The sequence below is a fragment of the Solea senegalensis genome, linkage group LG21 (genome assembly GCF_019176455.1).
Source record: "Solea senegalensis isolate Sse05_10M linkage group LG21, IFAPA_SoseM_1, whole genome shotgun sequence".
Lineage (NCBI taxonomy): Eukaryota > Metazoa > Chordata > Actinopteri > Pleuronectiformes > Soleidae > Solea > Solea senegalensis.
In genome coordinates, this window is record NC_058040.1 from 11520769 (window position 1) to 11539399 (window position 18631).

Genomic DNA, 18631 nt, shown 5'->3' on the forward strand with positions numbered 1-18631 from the left:
TTGCGTGAACTGCTCTTGGATATTTTGGGATACTTTAAGTGCAGTATGTCCATCGCGGACTCTGTCGAGCACCTGGTAGATTCATCTTGTTCACGTGGCTGTCAGTGCTCAGCTGAGTGTTATTTCCAGTCTGTCAGAGAATGTTCCCGTTTTACACCACCCCCTAAACATCATCTCACCTCTGGCTGTAATGCTTTGAAGCCTGTTATCACAAACCGTCTCGGATATCATGGTGTGATATCACCTGGATAAGCATTACTTTTCCTGGCATCCAAGATTATCCCACCTCCACTGTGCCATCTGCAAATTAGATTAACTTACAAATCAACAATAAATGAAAGTATTTTCTATTCCCGTTCTGGTCTTTGTTATTATGACTCTGCAGCTCAGGCTGTCATCCTTCAATCGCCTTGTATTTTTTTTCAGCAGCTGTGCAAAATGCATTGCATTGATCGCATTGGGGGGTGTTTGTCACACTATTTACCCCATGTATAGCTACGTTGGCTCAATGCTCTCCAAAAATAGGATACAGTTTGACACCACAGGTATTTATGGAGCTCGGGGAGCTCAGCTTGGCTTCACGTGTAGGTCACTGGGCTATCAGGTCAAATTTAATACTGTATTGCACAGGTGGCTGCATGCAGCGCCGAGTAACGCACTCACATGTTTGGGGTCCTTGGGTTCAGTGTGCAGTCTTTTTTCAGTCCATCCCTTTCATAGATGTGATCTCTGCTCAGTCAGCTGAACTCTCTCGGGTCCAGACTGTCCGGTATACTGCGACAAGCTCGCATGAACTCTAATTATTTACAACCCATGTCGTTCTAAGTTTGTAATATCTATGTATACAAAATAGAGGCTGACCGATGTGTTTTATTTTCATATATTATAATAAGTAAAGTTTTTTAAAGCAGCCCGACCTCGTGTCTGCACTGTAGTGCATTCATATTGAAACAATTACTTGATTAATCAATTATTAATCGATTACTAAATAAATTATTTGATAATCGATTAATTGGTTTGAAGCTTTTTTCATGATCAAACAAGATTTCTGACGTGTCAGCTTCTTAAATATGAATAGTTTTAGGTTTATTTGCGCCATATATAACAAAGAAATCATTAAAAACTGAATCATTTTAGTTTGTGGACAAAACAAGACATTCAAGAGCTTTTCCAGGTTTGACAAACACTTAGCAACTTTTTTCAGATTGTACTTACATTTTCTGGACCAAACGATTAATCGATTAAGAAAATAACTGTTAATTGCAGCTCTAATTTATATATTGTTGTATTAATTAATATATAATGTATAAATACATATATATGTATGATATATATGACTCAGCAACTTTCTAAGCACAAAATGTAAACTCCCCCTAACAGAAAGCAGACATCTCAGGCCACAACAATATTCAGCACAGATGTAAACGTTAAACTTTCAAAACTTACAAATTACAAACTTAAATCTTCTAAAAATGAAGGATCAATTTTTGGATTATTTAAATAAAAACCAAGCCCTGCTCGTCAATATGTTCTCTATCAAATGACCACACGGTGGTTTACAGACGGTGTTTTCCCCGCTGTAGTTTCGGCCCACATTTGTCTTTATATGGTGATTGTGGATGTGTTTGTGTAAGAAGATTGTGTTTTTGGCCAGAGGTGAATGCAGTGGCAGGCAAGCACTTAAAGCTCACTGTGCTGAATTCTGTGCCATCGGTCTGTGCTGCGAGATGAGATGATCTCTGGATGACATCATGTGTGAAGCTTTTCCAATAACTGACTTCTCTCCAGCTCAGCACCCCATCAGCAATACAAATGTGGGCCCATTGTGTGTCTGTGTGTGTGTGTGTGCGTGCACGCACACTCACATATGGACACAAATATTTTGTGTAGGCCACTGCAGAGCCAGGAAAACATTCTCTCCCTCTGAGCAACATTACTCAGATTTTGGGCATCTCAGCCATTTTTGGCTGCGGAATAAGATTTGCTAATGTGTCTGTTAATGTCAAACAACAGCGCCTCAATGTTAGGAATGTACACGTAATTATTAAAGACAGGGTCAATTGTTGATGCAGCTTCATTTCTTAGAATTAAAGACCCTTCCCTGCAGTCTGTGCAGTCTCTCACATTTCTAATCCATGTTTGAATGGTCACTATTACTATTACACACTATTACTGTTGTTTTTTTTTACTTTAAATATAAACACACATATTGAAATGAAGATGTAATATTCATAGCAATGGTTAAATTCAGTCAGGACCGCGTGAGAGGTGGCGGAAGCTACTCTTTTAGTGATTTATCTTTTGCATTTCTACTGATATCCCTCATATTTCTTACTCAAACCACATCAAGTGACCCATTGAACAGTTACGCCGACCAACAGCCAGACATATAAAGTATTTTTTGTCACATGATCTAATTTATTATATATCCTTCTTTTCTCTCCCCTCCCATCTTCTCCCTTCCCCCGCTACAGGTCAATGAGTGGAATAAAAACGACGAGCGCCTGCTTGCTGCGGTGGAGCATGGCGAGGTGGAGAAGTTGGCGTCACTTCTGGCCAAGAAAGGTGCCAGTGCTGTGAAGCTGGACAGCGAGGGCAAATCAGCGTAAGCAGTCTGACAAATTATCTGAAAGAACAGACCTAGTAATCTAGTATTTTTATCCTCAAGGACGATATAGTATGCTTACTGTGCTACACTGCAAATATGAGTAGATAGCAGCTTAGATGTAACATGACATGGTTTAGTGTAACAGGGATAAAACTAGAAAAGACTGGGAAATGTGTTTACTTTTAAGTCCTGGAGGTTCTTGCGTCACCTCTACAGCTTGCACTCGATATTCACGCTCTGCGGCACGATATCATAAGTGAATAGCCGTTCTAAAAACGCACTCATTTTTCTTACTTCCTTAAAGGTTGACATTTTGCAAACCATTCATTCAGCCTCGCAGGCATTCGGTGTTTTGACAGCGAGCTCGCTTCAGCCGAGGCGGCGCAGCTCACTTGTGGAGATTGTTGGGGGCTCAGTGTGTTAATATTTGACCTCTTTCCTTTTTCTGTCACACAACACCCCGCTGACCTCAATGTGTTGAGCAGCTCATGCAGAGCCGGGGACATCGACATGCAGTAACAAATGCTGATAACCCCCCGATTTGTAGATGCTTTAAAAAAACAAAAAAACAAAGCAGGCAGCCTTTTTTTATCCCACCAGTAGTTCACATCCTTGACCTTTTCTCTGTGCAGAAACACAAACACACACACGGATGCATATTCACAGCCTTTGTAAATCATGATGAATGTGGTGGTTTGGGTTTGCAATGCCCCGATCTTTTCAGAATTCACAAAGGGGGGAGTCTACAGTATCTCTATGGTGATAAAACCTGATTGAAAGGCATGTGGGCAAACTTGTGTGTGCATGTGTGTAAGAGGCGCACACACACGCACGCACGCACGCACGCACACCACAGGAAGGTTGGGCATGTGTAGTTTTTCTGCTCACTGAGCTGGAAAGATTCTGTATTGATTGCCTACACACACACACACACACACACACACACACACACACACACACACACACACACACACACACACACACACACACACACACACACACACACACACACACACACACACACACACACACACACACACACACACACACACACACACACACACACACACACAATTGAGTATGTGAGGGTTTTTTTGCATAAAGGGTGATATTGACTTGTGAAATTCCTGCACATGAGGCGCTGCTTCATCTCTTTAGTCAAAGCACTCAGACTAAGACTGAAAAGTGGCGTTTATTTGGTTGGAGGTGTGACTGAATTCATCCCTGTGTTTTCTGCTCTAACCTTTGTAAGTCTTGTGACAAATGAAATAGACTTGTGAGTTGTTTTTGCACAGATGATTGAACCGTCGTCTGTTTTCATCGTTACTAATCTTGTTTTGTTTTTTTAGTCTTCATGTCGCAGCTGCACGTGGTCAGACAGACTGCCTGTCCGTCATCCTGACCCACGGAGCCGACCTGTCAGTCACTGATGCTGCAGGTACCGTATGTCACACAACGGCTGGTTTCTGTATAAACATTTTCTTTTGTGGGATTTTGTCACTCACATCTTGAGTTTAATGGAAATTGTAACCCAGTTTTTTTTTTTTCCTTCTCTTAGGTTTTAATCCGTTACACTTGGCTGCCAAAAACAATCACGCTGAGTGCTGTAAAAAGCTCATTCAGGTAAAGTGGATAAAGTGAAGCAACAATTTGAGTCTAACGTTGCTTATTTTTAAGGCTACTTACGCCCACTGGGTTGAAGCATTTTTTACCGAGCCACGTGTTTCACCACAGTGTTGAAATTGTGATAAAATACCCTGCTGTGTTTGATTTAATACTGTGGTTGTACAGTATTTTTGGGTTCAGTGAAGTATTTTCAACAAAAAAAAGGGCAGGACTGTGAAATGAAGAATGTTTTAATGGCAGAGCATCAAGCCACACAGCAGGACTTTGTCTTCTTGGATGCGTTTTCTCGGTGCAGCAGAATGTGAAAGCGGGAGCATGAACTCTGTAAAAACTCAGTCTATGTTCTGCTATTGTGTTTGAAAGCACACATTTACACCGCTTCACTTATTCAGTCAGCTGAGTACACACACACACACAGCCCTGATCTGCTGACCTAAATGTCCCATGACAGTCTGCAGCATCTCAGCAGCACACATCAGACATCCATGCAAGGTCTGATCATACACACACAACATGTACAAATCACCACTCATCTCTGAACTGCTTTGTGCCACAAGATTCTGACAAATATGTATAAAATAATAATAACACATGTTATTTGCAAGTGCCTTTCAAACACTCAAGGTCACTTTAGATCTTAAATAAGAAGATAAATCAAAGTTAGGATCAAATAAGCCGGCCAAAATAGAGGTTGCTATCGAGGATGACGGCCAGATGGGAGAACAGTGGAGTTGTCAGTTGTTAGAGATAAATGAACAGATTTGGAACCGATGAGTAATTCCATTTTATTGGCAACGAGTTTGAGAAAGTTGTGGGAAAAACCCAAGATGCACGACTGTGTGTCGTCGTCATAAGGTTGTGTCAAATAATGCCAGTGTCTTTCATAAAGGAAACGTCATTTTTTAAATGCAGCAGGCAGAAAAGGTAGAAAAGAAATAAATGCATCTTAGCAATTTAGTGGTTGTTCAGTGGATTTTTGTTTCAACGACTGTCCTTTCAACCTTAAAGGAATTCTTCACCGATTTACATTTAGCTTTGTATTACTAGAGTAGGGGTAGTATTTTTGAAAGATTGTGCTTCCCAACATCAGTTTCCCCTGAGTTTTGTTACGTGCCCACCAGTGACACTCGGTCCAAGGCTTAAAACTGCAACGCTAATTCCGCACGTATTAGACCCACTTGTAATCACTAATGTGACCAGTATCACGTGATGTAACGGGGGATATGTCACAACTATAGAAACAAAAAATAAGCAGCTTTCCTTTCATAATAAGTCATAAGTCATGTGTAACATTGATTGGCGCGTCTAATACACTGTGTTTCCATTTCCCCCCCCTGCAGAATAAATGTCCCGTCGATGCTGTGGACAGCTCAGGAAAGACCGCCCTGCATCATGCTGGTAAGTCAGAGTGACAAAGACACTGCTTAGAGAAGAACGTCACAGGAATAGATCTCGAGATTAAGTTTAATCTCTGGAAAATCATCCGCCACAACTTCAGTTAAGAGAGGTTCAATCGAGATTGACTTAAAACAGACACTGCGCCGTCTCCCGAGTGATGGGATAAAGAGCAAGAGAGATAAATCCTGCAACAGTCCAAATCCTAGTGCAAACTAAACCAAGCTGTGATATCTGTGTGCACTTTCATTCATCGCTCCACCGTTGTTCTGTTTCAACCCTCAGCTGCCAGTGGGAACATCCACACCGTCCAACTGCTGTGTGAACTCAAAGGTCCCATCAACCTGAAAGATGCAGTATGTACTTTCATTATTACTTCCACACCCCCACCACCAAAGACTTATTTTTCCTGGCACAATGGAATAGGCTCTGTATCAGAACAAAAAAAACACCACAAAAACCATTCATTCAGTCTCATTCATATCACGTTCTACTGCGCTACTTCCAGAGGACTTTGTTCACTCAAGGTAAATCACTCTTTTTGCTTGTTAAGAAAAAGAAAAAAAACAATGAACTACAGCTCTCAGCTAATGTGAAGCGTCCTCCTCGACTGACATTTTCTCTCACCGTCCTCCGCTTTAATGTGGATTAATATTGTTTATTTTTATTAATACAGTGTGTGCATGTGTCTGTGTGTGTGGCGGGGGGGCGTGGAGGGTCAGTGTACTGTGGGAACTCTGTTCTCGAGCCGCAGACATGTGGTCTCCATTGCAGTGATGCTCCATACCTGTGGTTTTTACCCAACGGGTTTGTTAACATGATAGCATGTGTGTGTGTGTGTGTGTGTGTAAAGAGAGAGGAAGAGGTTCAACTAAGAGAAAAGAAATGAAGGAGAGAATGTGTTGCCCATTTATTTCCCTTTTATTATCAGGCCACAGCTGTGCTGTTGGAGATAAACACTCAGTCTCCACATACAGATGTTCTTTCTTATTTAAATGTGTTTGCAGCCTTGTTATTTGTTCAAACCTCAGATTTTTTTATGTTATGGCCTTAAAATCTATATCACTTGCTGGTGGGATTTGAACATTTAGGCGTTTCTTCTGAAATTCTGCTCCCGTCTTGTTTCATCTCAGCGCATTTAAGAAACCGTGAGTAGTTTGTGCACATGACTGCTAACCCTAAAATGTAGAGTTTCCCCTTTATGACCTTTTTCAACTTCACATTGACCTTAAACCTGGCCTTAATGAGACAGAACCACATTTCTGTGGAACTGTTTAAGTTTACGTGTATGGCGAAAATTTGAATTGTGGTTAGGTTAAGGTTAAAGTTAGGCATTAACTGGTTATGGTTAAGGTTAGGGATAATACTTTGGTTGAACTGTACAAATGAATAGAAGTCAATTCCGTGTCCCAAGAAGAATAGCTGCATAAACCTTTGCGTGTGTTACGCTGACATTGAGATTGAGAAGCTCAGGGTCTTTTGGAACATGTCGTGTAGAACATGCCAGCTACAGAACATCGATACCCGATCTACATTGGCCTTCAGTAAACACGCTGTATTGAATCGGAAGACGTTTGCCAGGTCTTACATTATGTTAGACAAAGACTGTTTACAGAAAATCAAGTACATGTAAACACCGAGTCTGCTCAGAGACGTCGGCAGCGGGTTGTATAAAAGCTTCCTCATGTTTTGCCGTTTAAAAGAAACACATTTCTCATCGACTTAAAAGAAGCTCGGGCTTTTTGTGATTCACAAACACGGCCTGTAATTCTCCAACAGCCTGTTGCTCGAAAACCTCTCAAATACTGTACTGACGTACACCTTTAAGGTACTTTTGAACATTTAGCATTTCTGCATTCTGGTTTATTCTTTATTTATGGATGTTTACATTCAAAACACAGGATTCATAGTGTATTGCTGTAACATTATTGATATCAATATTAACATAATTAGCTCTGTAAACATGTCATCATGTAAGAATGTTAGAATATTGGTTTTCTGCAACACTGTACTTTTTGATATTTTAAGTAAGTTTTTTTTGAAGCGACATTTTTCTGTTGCAGTTGAAGCAGGGGCTTCAATTTCAATAATTCAAGGGCTCACAACATGTTGTGTAGTGTCCAGTTTTAAGAGGCTCTCTTCAGCTCAGTGAACACGAGGAGGCCAAACTAAAACAACACTTATTATTATTATTATCAGAAAACACTGTGTTGAACACGTTATGCACCACTGTCCCATTCTATTTAGAAAAATGCCAGACTGACTGAAATATGACCCTCGGTTTTAAGGACAACAGGAACATCGCACTTATCAGTACTACTGAATCCTAATTAATCAGAATCACAATACAAACTCAAAAGGCCTCCAGGTATCATGACAAAAGTAGAATGTGTGCACCGACACACATCTGTCCACACAGTCACGGTGAATCTATGACCTTGAGAAGAAAACGGTTTCTGCCTCTTCTTGTTTTTAGTTGCCAGAGTAACCAGCTCAACAGAAACACAGGCAGAGCAGAGCAGACTAAAGTCTGTTAAAGTTTTTAGCAGAACTCACATGAAGCCACAGCATATTTTTTTTTTCATCTGTGGAGTATGAAGCTGCAGCTTTGTAATACAAAACAAAAAGAAATTGTACTGTTTCTTCACCTTTGTTTGCTTTTTCCCAGTTGTGCAGGTCCTCTATAATTAAATGATAATTTCACTTGGCAAATTGTATGCGAACAGGCTAATCTGCTGCTTATATATTGTGTAAAAAACAACGCATTCATAGCTCAGTGTTGAGTGACGTTCACTGCTACATATGACTTGAACTCGCCTAAGTGGACATTACTGCGCTGAACGAAGTCTTCTCAGGCAGTAACTGCACACCACCCTCTACAGTCCCAGCCAATCAAATGTTTAGGCTACACTGAGGTTATAGAAGGTCAAAGTTTAGTTAAGGGTCAAGCTTGAGGTCAGGTTCCATCAATCTAAGTAAGAAACACGGGATGTCTGTGCCGTATAAATCATGGCAAAAAAAATGCCCAACCCTTTCATTTCAAACTGAAAATATATAATTTTGCAGTTTTTTTCTTTGCTCATATTTCATCATAGGCCAAACTACGCAGTGGGACGACTTTGGCTTTTCTGTTTACAGGCTGTGAAAATCATGTAGACTGGGACACATTCACGTCTCTCTTTTTTTTTTTTCACATGGATCTGAGACTTGTCTCACCACACAGACACCTGCCTGACTACATGTCTTGGCTCTCGTCCTTATGTCGCATACGATAAGCTGGGAATTTCAGCTTCTTCCCTCTGCCAGGAGGGGAAAAAAATAGTAATATAACAAAGCAGCATTTACACAAGCAATACTGCACATTTATGTAGTTGTTTTATATAACTGTATTCATGCAATATCTATTTATTTATCTATTCTAGTACTGGTACAGCAGTTCTATTTATATGTAGTTTTGTAAGATTTTTATTTCAGGTATTATTATGTGCTATCTTAAGGTGTTTGTCACCGTCTTAAAACTGCAAAACAAGTCTACCTATGTGTACAAATAAAGTGACTTGACCTGAATTAAAGATGCAAGTGTTCATATAAATGGTGTCTTCATAGCAGGGTCTCCGACAAACACCTGATATTTACTTATTATATCTGTTCATTTGTCTCAAAGGATGGACTCAGCCCCCTGCTGTTGTCAGCCAAACACTCTCATGCTGAAGTGTGCGGTGCTTTGCTGGACTGTGGCGCTGAAATCAACGCTTGTGACAACAGTGAAAGGTATACCAAAGAAGGAAAACGGTCATAAGAAGTGACGATATGCTGAGCTGGGCATTGATATTTGTGCTTGTGTGTTGTAGGACAGCCTTGATGCTGGCCAGTGAGCTCAGCGCAGTGTCCGTTGTCGAAGTCTTGCTTCAGCGGGGAGCAAACATGTCAGCGGTAGACTCACAAGGTCACGATGTCATGCACTACGCCAGGCTGTCGGGCAACTCGGAGTTAAAAACTGCGCTCGCAGCTGCTCTCAGCAGACAGCAGACTCCAGGTGAGAGTCAGACAAGGACATTGTGTACTGAGCATGACGTTTATATTATATATAATATGTTTATAATAAGTTAATAGTGCCTCTACATTCATTTATTCATCTTCTACTGGTTTATCCTCCACATGAGGGTTGCGGGGGCCACTGGGTACACCCTGGACAGGTTGCCAGTCCATCACTGGGCCACATAAAGACAAACAACCATCCTCTCTCACACTTGTGGTCAATTTAGAGTGTCCATTCCAAGAATCTGCATGTTTTTGGACAGTGGGAGGAAACCGGAGAACCCGGCGAAAACCCAAGCACACACAAACTGCATGCAGAAAGGCCCTTGTTCCAACCGGGTCACACATCCACGTCTTCTTAGGCAAACGTGCTAACCACTACACCAACCGTGTGGCCATGCCTCCACATATATTTATACACACACACAGGCGCGCACACGTATCATCTCTGTGGTGGTTGTTCATCCTGCACTCTTTTCATTGCAGCCAACACTGCCATCTGGAGGAGTTCAAATGTTACTGACTTTATAAACTTGTACCGTTTGCCTCTCTACAGATGCTACTACCTTTTGTAAGAAGATGTAAACCCTGTCAATAAAAACATTTCTTTTGTCCTTTTACAGATGCAAAGTCTCCTCGAAGTCCTCAGGTAAGACAATTTTAATTCCTAACCTAAACACTCAAAGTCAAACAACAACATGTGATCCGTGATGCAGAGCTAAATGTTTTTGTTGTATAGCCCATAATGTAGTTATCAGCTTACATGTAGCTCAATGATTGACAAATCCTTTTTACTAACCACTAAACACTGAATTCCACCTCTCTGTCTATCACCCCTCTTCTCTTTCTCCTTTGCTGGCTCTTTAGCATGATCAAGTAGCTAAGCTAAGTGATGAACGGATCACAACTCCCAAAAAACGAAAAGCACCTCCACCTCCTATTAGTCCACAGCAGGTAAAAGCATGTACTCTGAGCTTATAAGTATAAGCACTTCACGTCTTACATTAATGCACGTCCGCAGTATATTCATGAAATGAGTATAGTCCGACTTAAGTCCTGTTAAGATTATTGTTCCATCACTAAGTCTTTTCTCACCTGAAATCAGTTTATTAAAAAGCACAGTACATGTAGTAAAATGCCACATGTGGTCAAACTACTTGCATGCAGTATTTATATATCCTTCTATCCAAGTTTTTTTTTTAATGGACCAGAACTTGACACTTGAAATTTAAACCTTATCCGTTGTTTAGAGCTCTGGACCGTCCTCTCCCTCACTTCTTACCTCCCCCGGGACCATTGGTTCTGACAAAAGTGACACTCCCAAGAGATTCAGCTACAAGGTACAGTAAAAATCAGTCAGCCAAGCTAAATAATTGATTAAAATTAAATCTAATAACGTGAATAAAAAACAACAACAGGCAGATTTATTCCATACGCTAATGTTTCTGCAATAACCTGTGATTAAAATGGTCAAGGAAAATATACCAAATGCCTTTAATGCGTTATCAGGAAAGAACAGGAATTAGGAGACTCTATTTATAGAAATACAGCACATTATGTAGTAAAAATAAAAATACACTTTCAATCTGCTTTCACCTTCCTCTATATCTCTGTATCTGTCTCACTTTCTCTTCCTCCTCGTCTATCTCGTGTTGGTCTCCCCTCCCCTCTCCTTCTACTTCCTCACCACCACTCATCTCCCCTCTCTCCTCCCCCTTTCCTACGTTTTAAGGAGGTCGAGGTTCAAGGAACGACACTGAGGCAGGAGGTTGAGAAGCTCCATGAGGAGAGAAACATGCTGCTGGAAACGATCGAAGACCTGAAGCAGATGGTGACTGGTCCTGACCTGGAAACCAAGGTGATAACTGGCAAAACTCTGTGTTACCTTAGAAGTTATGGACTTTTCATTTAATACAAAAAAGTACAGCAGCCCAGTCAGTAAATGTCTTTATCGTGTCTAAACCTTTTGTAAATGGATCATCTATATTGTCCAAGTAATTGACTTTTCTCTATGTTACACCATTGTCTCTGGTTTTGTTAAAATGGAACTAAACCCCGTTTCTTTATGTTAGACATTTTAACTTTAACAACACACAACTGCTGAACCTTTTCACCTTAACATTCTTGTAGGAGGTCCAACCTAAGCGTTGAACTTGTCACAACTCGTTTTGTTTTCCAGCAGGTAGCTAGTGGTCCTTAACATAGCTTTGATGCCTCTCTGTGCACAATGTGTGTGTGTGTGTGTTGACAGGTTGAACACAGTTATACGGCATCTGCAGCTCTCGTTTCTGTTCTGCAAGCCAAGATTACAGCTCTTACATTGGAGAACCAACAACTTTCAAGCAAACTTAAGGTATGCAAGGATTTTCGGTTGAACCTTAAACATATAAACAAGGTCAAGGAGAGAGTGTGTGTGTGTTGGATATACTGTATGCAAAAGCAAAGCCTACAATCGGAGTCAAACTACAAAAATTCTTTTTATAATATAAATGAAACCTGCATTGCTATTTCTTCAATTTTATTTTCATTTAACTTTTTTTTCTTTCACTTTTCATGTGGACGTTAAATGCTCCTCTAGATGGAGATAGCTTTTGTGGTTAAGAGTAAGAAAGTAGCCTTGGATGAATTCATTACTTCATCCTGTTATGTTTAAAGCTTTAAGATTTTAATCAGAAAGCTCTACAAAAACAGCTTTGCACAATACTCATTTTCTAAAAGATGGTTTAAAATTGTTAGTATAAACAAATGTCTGTGACCTTCAAACCACTGTCAAATGAGTTCACACACTGCTTATAAAGCCTAAAGGCTCCACTGTGTCCACTGTGTAATTACCTATGTCAAGGCAAAGGCAATAGCAAAATTATTCTAGTAAAGCGAGAGGACTGCACTCAGGTCGGAGTGTGGCTGAAAACACAAAGAATCCACCACAATAGGTTTAATAGGTTAAAAGTCAGTTCAACTGCTCAAAAATGTGTTTATTTAGCAGTTTGATGGGATAAATGCTTCTTATCCCTGTGGTGTCAGTGTACACACACACATTTCCTCAGTCAGGTCTGATAGTATTGCTTGACAGAGTCAATAATACAAATAATGTTCATCCGAAAAGAGGCAAAAAGACCAAAAGTTACACAATCAAGCTTTAAATGTTCTTACCCCGCACTCTCGTCACACAGAAATATCCGTCCCTCCAAGGAAACAACGATCTGCAGGACACGAGCCGTCCAAACAGCATGGCCTCCAACTCCTCCTTCCACTCCACCCATGATGATTTTGAGTCACTGCCTCCAGTCCCTTCCACCAAAACCACAGCGGAGAGGGACGACAGATCAGTGGGTGTTTCTGTCGAACAAGAGGATGAAGACAGTGAGGGGGGAAGAGGAGGCGGCAAAGAGGAGATCAGACTGTTGAGACAAGCACTCGAGAGCGTTCAGATTAAACTGCTGGAAACCAGGAAGGAAAACCACTCACTTCAGGCTCAGCTGAGACCTGAGAGAGGCAGAGAAGGAGAGGAGAATGTGTGGGAGAAGCAAAGAGAGAAAGAGTTGATGGAGAGTCTGGCAGAGCTGCAGGCGAAGCTGACAGACACACAGGAGAGATACCAACATGCAGTGGAGGAGGTAGAGGAACTGAGGGAACACGTGGGCAGAGAAGAAGGCGAGCTGATCCACAGAGGAATAGCATCCACACTTGAACACGACTTAAAACAGTTAAAAGCGCAGCTTGTCCAGTCAGGATCTGAGCAAGAGAAGGCAACTCAAAGAATCAGACAGTTGGAAGAGGCACTGAGGAGGACCGAGGAGGAAAAACTGAGCATGAAGGAGAAAGAACGGAGGACTGGACGGATTGAGGAGCTGTACAAGGAAGCGCAGGAGGAGATCAGGGTGCTCCAGGTAAGTGTTGAATATTACAACAGTTTTTTCATCCGATCATCATTTTCTTTTCTTTCACTGATACACACTTTTTCTCTTCCTGTTCTTTCAGGAGGCACTGAGAGGAACAGTGCCTGTTGAAGCTGCAGCCAAAGACTTTGAAGAAATGAAGGCTGAGCTAAACGAGGTCATTGCCGGGCTGCAACGCCGCTTGCTTGAACTCTCACACTCCTATAGCGAAACCAAGAGTAAGCTAAACACCGCGCAGAAACAGTTGGATGAGACCCAAGCTGAGAGCGCTGCACCGTCGTCTCCCTCTGTGGAACAACAGCAGGTCCAGGTGCTCAGCAGGAGGGTAGAGGAGCTGCGGGATCTGCTCGCCGACACAGAGAAGCAGTGCACAGCTGCCCAGACAGAGATTTCAGTGCTGAAGCAGGAGGCGGAGGCTCAGGCACAGAGCTCCGTGGCCCTCTCCGATCACACTCAGGTGATGTCATCGTTGGGAAACGCCATCAAGGAGTTGGAAAGCCAATCAGAAACACTGAAAGAGGAGCTTCAGCAGAAGACTCTGCAGGTGGAGGCACTTCAGAACAGGTGAGATACGATGCTGCTTTGTCTGCTATGATTAGAGCCTTACAGACTTTACAATGGGCTCACACAGTAGTTAATGTTGTGTAGGAGAAAAACATAGAGGAATCATTTAATTACATTGATGCAAAAACTTACAAGCCACTTTTTTTAGGTACACACCTCGGAGTGGTCTTCCTCCCTTCAGTGCATTCAGAAATTGTCTTTTGCATGCTTTAGTTGTAACAAGCGGGTATTTGCCCAGATAACTACTGCTCACTAAATATTGTCTCTTTCTCTGTGAACTCTTGAGATCATTGTGCATGAACATCCCAGCAGATCAGCAGGTTCTGAAATACACCATGCCTCATTCAAAGTCAGTTAGACCTGATTTCTTTCCCGTTCTTATGCTCGGTTTTAACCTCAGCACGTTGTCTTGGCCATGTCCACATGCCTGAAAGCATTGAGTTGCTGCCATGTGCTATTTGCATAGATGAACAGGTGTACCTAATCAAGTGGCCGGTGAGTGTATATACTGTATGTACTTGTATGTAACTGTTTCAGTTGTTTCTGTGTGCTTACCAAAAGACTGGCGACAGAAAAAGCTTCAGCCCCAGATGACTCTGTGTCCCGTCTGGAGCACGAGACCGTGCGAGAGCAACTGGAGGGCGAGGTGAACCACCTGACCCAGCTCCTCCAGGGGGCCCTCCGGAAACAGGATGAGATGGCTCTGGAGGCTGCTGATGCATGGCAGAAGGTGAGGAGAATAGGGGGAGGAGGGGGGAGTCCATGGAGGGATTGAAACGATGGCAATCTTCACATCACAACAGCAAATTCACTTTTTTTTTCTCCTCCTTAAGGCTTACCTAAACAATCTCTTATCAATCCATCAGGCACGAGATAATGGTGCAGAGCGAGAAGCCCTGCAGGAGCTGCTGATGTCAAGGGAGAAGGAGAACCAGACGTTGTCCTCCAGGCTGGCTGAGTCCCAGGATGCAGTGTGTCAGCTCAAACAGCTGGTGGAGAACCATGTGGCCTCCGAGAGAGAGAAAAACAAGAGGGTCAGTTGTAAACCACTGCAGCAGTCACCATCACACACACAACACTTCCCGGATTCCTATGTTAACCACATGCTTGTGTGTCGTTTCCCCCCCTCAGATAGACGACCTGTCCCGGGAAGTGGGAAAGCTGAAGGATGCCTTGAACAGTCTGTCACAGCTCTCCTATAGCTCTGGCTCGCCCTCAAAGAGGCTGCAGCAGAACCAGCAGCTCGAGACGATGCAGCAGCAGATCAAACAGCTACAGTACCAGCTAGCTGTACGACTCCTTCTATCTTTTTTTGAAAATAATAATGTACTTTAAAACAAAACGCAATAAAATCATGTGTTTTCTTTGTAGGAGTCAAACAAGCAGCATCATGAGATAGTATCAGTCTACAGGATGCACCTCCTCTATGCTGTCCAGGTAAATTCATTCACTGGATTACATTATACCCAAATCGAGATTTTTTTCACTGAAGGGACAGATACAGATAGTTTTAGTTTTAATTTAAAACATGCATGAGTCTAATTGTGCTTGGGACACTTATGTAGACTGAACTAGTTTATCGTTTGATAACATTATATTGTGTTAAAGTGAGTTGCTTAACTTTTACATATAAACTAATGTCTGTTACCTTCTATCCAATGTCAAATTAGTTCAGAAAATGTAGATTTAGCCCATCGGCTCTCTCCATTTCTCAGTACAGTGTCTAAATCTCATGTTGCCCAGTGATTTTCCCACACAGAACAAACATTTTCAGTAGTAGTAGTAGAGTGGAAAGAAGCAGCCCCTGCTCTGTCACTGTATACAAACACATGCACCCTCAGTCACTAAACAGAGCCTGTTTTCATTGACAAAGACTAAAGACGAAGAATAATAACAACACCAGTTTTAAATCACAAAACAATGCCTTTCACTTGTCATAATATAATGTAATATAACACATGACTGTTACTGTAGTTAAATGAACCTGTGTCATGTACCTTCAGGGTCAGATGGATGAGGATGTCCAGAAAGCCTTGAAGCAGATCCTGATGATGTGCAAGATGCCAAGTCAAGCCAAGGAGGCCTGTTGAGACTCACTGGGTCCGGTTTCCCTGAAGCATGTTGTGACTGAAATGAAGATGAACTGCTGCTCTGGGACACATTTGTCTCCACAGCCTTCAGTCCTTCGGTCCGACTTCACAGTTCACACTTCACGCTTGTGCCAGATGACAAGCCAGACCAATGCAACGTGCCTCTCGGTAAACCTCCTGTATCTTAAATGTTTACAATCATTTCAGTATGTTCATCACCTGTACGTACGTCATTCTTACCCACTAAGATCTGAAGGTCATCGACTCATTGACGGAGGATGTTTTTGGGAAGTTAGGAGTAGAAGTTGGTCAATTATGGTAACGTACCAGCCAAAAAATGTACAACACGTGTACGTCGACACTACACTGAAAATGTGCAGTCACCTTTTAAAAATCACATGCATTTTGCTGTTACAATATTTGCTCAGAGAGAGAAAAGACTCTGCTGGAAATAATAGTATCTATTTTATGATACTACAGTATTAGTTTTATTTTACCTGTCTAAATGTTACATGGTTTTTCCCGATACCATCTAAATTATTTGTTCCCATCGTAACGATGCACGCGACTTTGCTCAGCACCGGCCCCAAATCACATGGAAATGTTTTTTGGCCGCACTTCCTCTCGATGAAGAGCACGACTCGTATTTGTATTGCTATTTTCCTACTAGTGCGATGTTTTATAAGCACGTATTTTACGGAACTATTATTGTTCAGCCATGTTTTCTAAGTCATGTACACGTAAATGAAGAGGTTTGACAGCTGTAGTTTTACGGCCTTGCTTTGTGTGAATGAGAAACGTCTTCTTTCAGTACACCAATGCACTGTGTGATCTAGTGACATCTAAATAAGTTGATAGTTATGTTACTGTTGTATTGATATTTTACAGTTTACAGGTAAAAAAAAATACCCAAGAGATGGATCATTTGTAGGCAAGATATTTTTCTCTCCCTCTCTCTTTTTTGTGTTTTCTTGTTTGGAAAGCATGATTTTTCGCTGAAGGCAAAATGTTTAAATTTTGCATAATGTATTTTGTTCTCCCGTGTGTCACGTGCCTGCACTTAGTTATTTACAATTTTTCAGATCCGCAGCACTTACGGAGAACAGATTAGCACTAAATACCACATATGCTAATGTCACCAGGCTTCCTTAAGTTCTTTTTTTTATTTTTATTTTTTATTTCTTTTAGTGTTGCATTGTAGGTACAGACGTGTACTTTTGAGTGTTTGAGAATATGTTTCTTTGAGCTTAATGGCTCATGAACTGTTTTCACGCCACTCATCTGCCTTAATACCACACTTAAAGCCACACACCTTTAGTCGCATCACCTTTTTACCTTACACCTAATCATAAAATACACACAACCACTAACACCGTGTAAGCGGAGTGAGATTAAATGAACTTGGATCAGACTGACTGAAGCGCCAACCGTCATTTCTTTTATTCATGCCTTTATCTCGCTGCTTCGACGATATCAAACATCTTAGCCATGACTGAAATGTTTCATACAAAGAAAGGGAAAAGGAAGAAGTCAAAATTGTTTTGTAGTGACATGAAAAATGTTATTTTTTGCCAATTGCTCTTTGGGCCCACACTAATAAATGTTCAAGATTCTGCACCATGATGTGTTTATGTTTGTGTTTTCCATGACATCTCAGGTTTCCAAGTCTATGAAATGTACTCACTGTAATGAAGGATTTCTGAAAAGGTTTTATAATATATTACTAAGATCATATTGGTTAAGCAACCATTAGTTACTTGGTCATAGGCTGTTGAAGTTTGGCATTTTGTCACTTAAATCCTGAGGCTATGTGTAGTACAAGTGTCACAAAATCAAACATCCCTCACATTCTGTTTTCTTCTTGATTCGTGTAGCGATGAAAGACCTTTGACCTCTACTGCATGCACAAAACATGACATATGATTCAGTTTAACTTTAGCTAAAATTTATGCTCTCTGTTTTATTTTATTTCTATGGAAAACACTACATTTGGGAAGGGTTGTTGCGGTGAGACTGAACAGGCGATACATGACCACTAGATGGAAACCTTTACCAAATCTGTATCATTCTCTCTCACAGACGGGGTGACACATAGCAGGAAAGGGGTGAATAAGTAAGTCGAGAAATGAAAGAAACAAACAGTTTGATAAAGTTGGGCCCATCGTGAGTGGACGTATTAGACTGCACCTTTATCATTGGACTATCAAAGGAGGAATGGTGTTTTAGCCATGGATTTGCAGCATATATGCCAAAGAGAACATCTTACCAAGTCAGTTTAAGTTGTTTTTTCCCTCGAAAATCTCACCAATCGATACACAGTATATGCACATGGCATAATATAATGTCCCTTTTCTGTACTTGCTCTCATCATATTACATGACATTACATGTTCCAGAATCAAAGTTAAAAAC

At 41.3% G+C, this 18631-nt stretch overlaps 1 protein-coding gene across 2 annotated transcripts in view; it reads left to right on the forward strand.

Moving 5' to 3' along the window:
- The window catches only part of rai14 (retinoic acid induced 14), a 34909-nt gene extending 17069 nt beyond the window's left edge, over nt 1–17840 (forward strand). The window contains exons 3-21 of one of the 2 annotated variants that reach the window (XM_044012486.1): nt 2475–2605; nt 3958–4046; nt 4167–4231; nt 5575–5632; nt 5915–5985; nt 9294–9400; nt 9481–9665; nt 10291–10316; nt 10535–10621; nt 10918–11007; nt 11400–11525; nt 11919–12020; nt 12841–13557; nt 13649–14130; nt 14692–14860; nt 14997–15164; nt 15262–15420; nt 15502–15567; nt 16134–17840. In XM_044012486.1, the coding sequence (XP_043868421.1) occupies nt 2475–2605; nt 3958–4046; nt 4167–4231; nt 5575–5632; nt 5915–5985; nt 9294–9400; nt 9481–9665; nt 10291–10316; nt 10535–10621; nt 10918–11007; nt 11400–11525; nt 11919–12020; nt 12841–13557; nt 13649–14130; nt 14692–14860; nt 14997–15164; nt 15262–15420; nt 15502–15567; nt 16134–16220 (2985 nt within the window). In that variant the 3' untranslated portion in view covers nt 16221–17840. The remainder of the gene's footprint in view (nt 1–2474; nt 2606–3957; nt 4047–4166; nt 4232–5574; nt 5633–5914; nt 5986–9293; nt 9401–9480; nt 9666–10290; nt 10317–10534; nt 10622–10917; nt 11008–11399; nt 11526–11918; nt 12021–12840; nt 13558–13648; nt 14131–14691; nt 14861–14996; nt 15165–15261; nt 15421–15501; nt 15568–16133) is intronic. The other variant, XM_044012487.1, reaches the window with a different exon arrangement.
- Nucleotides 17841–18631: the final 791 nt, after the last annotated feature.